Source organism: Serinus canaria, chromosome 3 (genome assembly GCF_022539315.1).
Source record: "Serinus canaria isolate serCan28SL12 chromosome 3, serCan2020, whole genome shotgun sequence".
In the NCBI taxonomy this organism is placed as follows: Eukaryota; Metazoa; Chordata; class Aves; order Passeriformes; family Fringillidae; genus Serinus; species Serinus canaria.
This window is the reverse complement of record NC_066316.1, coordinates 49888180-49894104: the sequence shown is the minus strand read 5'-3', so window position 1 is coordinate 49894104 and position 5925 is coordinate 49888180. Positions and strand designations below refer to the sequence as shown.

Genomic DNA, 5925 nt, shown 5'->3' with positions numbered 1-5925 from the left:
TGCTGGAGAAGGGCTGCTGATTACCGAAACGACTTTCCTGGCGAGGCTCCCTGAGCTCGGGATTTAACCTTGCGTATCTTTCCTAACTCCTTCCTTTGCCCTAAGGTGACCCCGAGCGGAGCCGAGTCCAGCCGCCCCGTCCCGTGAGGAGGATGCTGCGGCAGTGCAGGCGGGACTGGCCCGCACAGCCGACACAGGGGCGCTGGGAAGCAGCGACGTCCCCGGAGAAAGGGAGAGAAAATTGTTAGTAATAATCCTTCGAGGCACAAGTCCACCTTTTCTTCCCGCCCCTCTCCCCGCGGTGCACCGGCGACTCCGCAGTCCGGCATCGTCCCCCGGCCCCATCCCGACAAAACCCCAAGCCCGAAGGTGAGCGGGGCTCGCAGGAGCAGCTCGCCCTGACCGAGGGGAGGACAAGACCCCTCCTGTTGCTAGTCCCCCGACGGCATCATTTTGCCTTCCTCTTCTCCGTCCCCGTCGGACTTGAACTTTCCCACATCAAGATGCGCGTCTGCTCCGGAGAGGCGGACACGGGGACGAGGGGTGGCAGATGTAGCCCCCGGAGCAGCCTCCAAACCGGGGCCGGGGCTTTCCCCCGATCCTGCACGGTTTTCTGCCGCTGTCGCCGTCGCCGTATCAATTTTTGTTCATTTGCTTCACTCCAGCTCTACGGGAGAAAAGGACTCAGGAGGAGCGGGCAGCCCCCAGGAGCCTCCAGGAGAGCGGCTCTGCAGGGTGCGGAGACCGGCGGCGCCCGGCTCTGTGGGCTCGGACGGCCCTGCGGACTCCGGCCGAGTTTCCTGCCCTATGTCCGGCAAACCTGTCAGCTGAGGAAGTCTAGGACGGCTTACGGCTTTTACGGTGGAAGCGTGATAAAGCCCAGATCACGTTCAGTTACTTATTATATATTCTCCTAAACTATATTTCTTTTCTTTCTTCTTTTCTTTTCTTTTCTTTTCTTTTCTTTTCTTTTCTTTTCTTTTCTTTTCTTTTCTTTTCTTTTCTTTTCTTTTCTTTTCTTTTCTTTTCTTTTCTTTTCTTTTCTTTTCTTTTCTATTCCTTCTCACCGCAGGATTTACTGACACTGTTAGAATCAGAAGGCTTTAATTTTGCTCAGCAGATTAACCACAGTTAAACTCAGTCGGATGAAAATATCCCCCTTTTTCTGACTCTTCGCCCTCCTCGGGGCATGGACACTATGGAGGAACGAATTCCTGCCAAGATTTCTTCCAGCCCCTAAGCACCATTTGGGAAGTGGACACTCAGCCCGTCGGTTTTCCCCGAGAGAGGGGGGCACCAGGGACAGCTCCGAGAGTTCCACGGGTGGCGCGGGTGGCTCCCGTCCTGGCCCGTCTGGCAGATCAGCACTCATGGCGTACGCACCGCCGGGGTTGGGAGGATCCGGCGGACCGCACGCCCTTCCCCGGGCGCGAGGGCTGCTCCCACCACCGTCCCGGCAGGGGAATTCTCACCTCCCCGTCCCGAGAGACCTCGCAGGCGGCCACGCCGTTCAATCAGCACCTGGGGCAGAGGCAGAAACGGGGCTCGGCCGAGAGCTGAGGTGGCGACACCAGCCCCGGGTGCCCCGCCCGTCTTGCCCGGCCGAGCCCCCACCAGCTCGGCCCCACGCACCCACCTCCCTTCCCCGCTCCACCGGCGGCTGCGGCCGGCGCCCGGGACCCATCTACTTACTGGCGCGAACGCCTGGGGATGTTTGCAGAGCTGGGGATGTTTGTAGAGCTGCCCCCCGAGCCGGCTCCCTTCCCTCCTGCCTCCGACCCGGCCCGGCCCTCTCGGTCCCACCGACGGCGGCTCCGGCCGCCCCGCCGCGCCGCCCCCCGCCGGAGCCCGGGGTCAGCGGAGCCCCAGGGGCTGCCGGCCACCCCTCCCGCCGCCAAGCACACCGGTCTGCCGCCGCACCCGGGCTTTCCCCGTTTATTTAAAGGAGTCATTGGCCCGGGGGGAGGCGGGCTTCCCAGCCCGCACCTTCCCGCGGCTGATGCCCGAGTCATCATCGCTCATTTACACAAAGCGGCTACCCAGGTACGAGGCAGTTGCGGCCAGCCCTCCCAGGCGAGGGCCAGCCGGTGCCGCACCACACGCCCCGGCCGGGGGGGACAGGGAAAGGGGGAGGGAAAGGCAAACAAAGCGTGGAGCCGCGGCTGGAGCCGGGCATACTGTAGGACGGGGGCGACAGACGTCCCCCAACCCCTCCCGCCCTAGCGGAGGGACTTCCCTGGGTGGCTTCTGCCCGCTGCCGGCCGCGACCGAGGTTTGCTGGCCGGCCCCTCGCAGGCACGCAGCCCCTCGCAGCCCCCTGCCTCCCTACTGTAGACGGGATGAGGTTTTATATTGGAAATGAGGAGAGGCAGGGGGAGGAGAAGGCGCGCACACGGAGCGATGAGTGTGCGGTGTCAATCAGAGGGGTTTTGTGTCTCCTTGACTCCTGATGGTCCGTGGCTGAGGTGTCCCGGGTGGCACCACAATGAATATGAATAGGGGTCCTTGCTAAATGGGACAGTCAAAGCGCACCGCCCTGAATAATGGCACGTCATCCTAACTAGACCATTATACATAGGAGGGCTCCTTTTGTCTCTGCTCTCTGCTGCAGCTCTATAAAAGCCCCTCTTTTTCAAGCTGAGGTTAGTCCAAGCATACACTAACTAGCCATCCTGTAAACAGGCTGTGAGTAACCGGGTGGAGAGAGAGAGGGGAGACATTAGAGAAAGAGACGGCTGAGGGGCTTTTTTCTTCTTCCTCCAGCATTTCCAGCCCTTCGCTGGCAGACCCTGCCATCCGTTTATTTCCTTTTCGTTTTGTTTTTGTTGCTTTTTGAAGGAGAGTTGTCTTGTTCCGCCACCTCCAGAGCAGGGAAAGAGTTTCTTGCTCAGAAGCCTGAATACAATGAATTCTGACTCCAGCTCTGTCTCCAGCAGAGCTTCCTCACCAGACATGGATGAGATGTACCTGAGAGACCATCACCACCACCACCACCACCACCACCACCAAGACAGCCGGCTCAACTCGGTCTCCTCCACTCAGAACGATCTGGTGCAGAAGATGTCTGGGGAAGGCCTCACCAGGAACGGTTCCAAGGCCGGAGGGGAAGGCAGCAAGTACAAAATCAAGAAGCAGCTTTCGGAGCAGGACCTGCAGCAGCTACGGCTGAAGATCAACGGGCGGGAGCGTAAGAGGATGCACGACCTCAACCTCGCTATGGACGGGCTGCGGGAGGTGATGCCCTACGCTCACGGACCTTCTGTGAGAAAACTCTCCAAAATCGCCACTCTCCTGCTAGCCAGAAACTATATCCTGATGCTCACCAGCTCCCTGGAGGAGATGAAGAGGCTAGTTGGGGAAATCTACGGGGGCCACCACTCGGCCTTTCACTGCGGCACGGTGGGACACTCCGCCGGGCACCCGCCCCACGCGGCCGGCACTGTGCACCAGGTGCATCCCATCCTCGGCAGTGCCCTGTCCTCCGCCAACACCTCCTCCTCCCTCTCCGCCTCCCTGCCGGCCATCGGCACCATCCGGCCCCCACACTCCCTGCTCAAGACCCCCTCGACACCCCCCGCTCTGCAGCTCGGCAGCGGCTTCCAACACTGGGCTGGCTTGCCGTGCCCCTGCACCATCTGCCAGATGCCTCCCCCGCCCCACCTCTCGGCCCTCACCGCCTCCAACATGGCCAGGATCTCGGGGGAGACCAAGGACCTCCTCAAGTGACTCGGCGGGGCTCCCCCGGCCGCTGGGGCTGCGCCGGAGCCGGCGCTCCCACGGACGGAGAGGGGGCTGCGCCCGGTCCCCCCCGGGCCGCCGACGGACCTGCCCCCGCTGCCCCCGCCCGCCAAGCCCCCTGTAACACGGGATTAGTGTAGTAAGGACCTTGCAAAGGTAATGTTCCACCCGGCTCCCCGGGCGATGTTTTCTTATTATGCTAAACTGGAAAAATAGTCCCTGTTGTAAAAAAAATTATGATGATAATAATAATAATAATGATAATAATGATGATAATAATAATAATAATAATAATAATGCCTCTGATGGTAATCAAATGTAAATGATTCCTTAAAATGTATGTAAAAGGAAAAAAAAAAAAAAAGACATGGTTGTCATTGTAGTGTTCGCAGCTACTAAGAGACGATGAAATCTGTTTGGGGCTTTTTTCCCTTCTTTTTTTTCCCCTGGCTTTTCCTGTCTTTCCTTTCGCACCGCGACACCTCCGAAATTTCCCGTTCCAAACCTGTCTGCGGAAGCGCAGCAGAGGGCCAAGGTAGACCAGAGAGTGTGTGCATGCTTTCGGCCCCAGCTTGTCACCCGTGGGGACCGGCCAGAGGCGGCTCCCCTGGCAACAGGGACTTCCGAGAGAATTCACTGAAGTTTTCCAGTGTGGTTTATGGTTTGGGGTTTTATGTGGTTTGATGGTTTTTGTTTTGTTTGTTTTGTTTTTACAGATTTGGTTATGATGCGATTTGTTTCTTCTTTTTGTTTTTTTTTTTTCAGTAGTTTTTCTTCTTCCCTCTGTGAAGAAGAATGAAAAACAAATAAAACAATAAAGAGAAAAATAGTGCAAAACACAGCACAACCCTCCAGCAGATCTGTTTTGCCAAATCTTCCATCTACTGCTCTCGATGAAGTGTGTTGATTTAGCTGTCTGGGGTACAAATTTCTGTTGCTGGCTCTGGGTTTGTCAGTGTTTGCTGGTTTCGTTGTTGTTGATGTTGTTTTGCTTGTTTTTGGTTTTGTTTTCTTAAAAAAAAAAATTGTTATGGTTTGTTTTTGCATGTGGGGTCAGCTCTTGCTAGATCGGTGATTTGTATATCTAAATCGGAATCTTTGTTGCTGTTTATTTCCTTTTCGATGTGTTTTCCTGGGACATTGTTTGAAATAATATTATTCTTCATTTCATTCGTTTATTTGTTTTCGGTTGGGGCCTCAAAGACACCACCATGTCTTTATTTTTTATATATTCTTGATAATAACTATCGATATATTTATTATTGACCAGTGTTTCTGGATGAGATTTCCAAATAAAGTAAAAAATTAATTCCAAGCTGCCTGTTTCGCCTTTGTCCGGGTCTGGAAGCTGAGAAAAGGCGCCGTATTTGATGGCTTTGGGTCTCGCCAGGACTTCCCGGGCCCAGCTGGAGGAGGCTGGCACAGCTCCGTGTGCCCTACCTCGGGGGCAGCCACGAACCCGATGTCCTCAGGTGCGTGCGAGCTGCCGGGCGGGATCCGGCAGCTTCCAGCGGGCTGGGAGCCGTCAGGAATTGGGGTGGCCCACGGCCAGTCCCGCAGCCAGAGGCGGCAGCGGGAGGACGGGCAGCGCTGGGGAGTTTATGGGCAATAACTTTTCTTTTCTTTTGAGAACCAGTTTTCGAACCAGTTTTCAGTCCTTTTTTTTCGGGAGGGAAATGGTAGGATGGACAGAGTTGGGAAGGCAGTTCTGCCCCGCCGGGGGCGACTCTCCGTGGGGATGAGCGCGGCTGGCGGCTCCCAGCGCCCGGCGGCTCGGCACTCGGGAGCGCGGTCCTGCACCCCCCCGGGCAACCCCGGCCCCCTGCCCCACGCGAAAAGGGATGTCCGGGAGAGACCTGAAGGAGCAGGAGAAGGCGACTCCCCCTGAGCCGTAAGTTGAGCGGTGACAGAGGAAGGATGGATGGGGCATTTAAGCCGAAATGCCAACCAACTTTCAGAAGGGCATCTGTGGGCGACCCGTGCCGGGGAGCGGGCTGTGCAATTCTGCAGCACCCAAGCCAGCATTAAGACATAAGCAAGCATACACAAACATTTGAAAATGAAAATAACGTGTATTTACAGCGAAAACACGAAATAACAAGTCGCGTAATAAACCTCCCTGCCGTAAATCACTCCCTGCCTGAAGTCAATCCTTACAGCAATTCAGCAAGATGATCAAGAGATGCT

The 5925-nt window shown here is 56.4% G+C and overlaps 1 protein-coding gene across 1 annotated transcript; it reads left to right on the top strand.

Moving 5' to 3' along the window:
- Nucleotides 1-2904: 2904 nt before the first annotated feature.
- On the top strand, nt 2905-3726 carry OLIG3 (oligodendrocyte transcription factor 3). The gene has a single exon (XM_009092882.2). It carries the CDS (start codon nt 2905-2907, stop codon nt 3724-3726), a length of 822 nt encoding a protein of 273 aa, XP_009091130.2.
- The last annotated feature ends 2199 nt before the right edge of the window (nt 3727-5925 follow it).

What these genes read in the sequence shown, in the direction of transcription:
- OLIG3 (XM_009092882.2), top strand. Translation starts at nt 2,905, where the DNA reads ATGAATTCTGACTCCAGCTCTGTCTCCAGCAGAGCTTCCTCACCAGAC.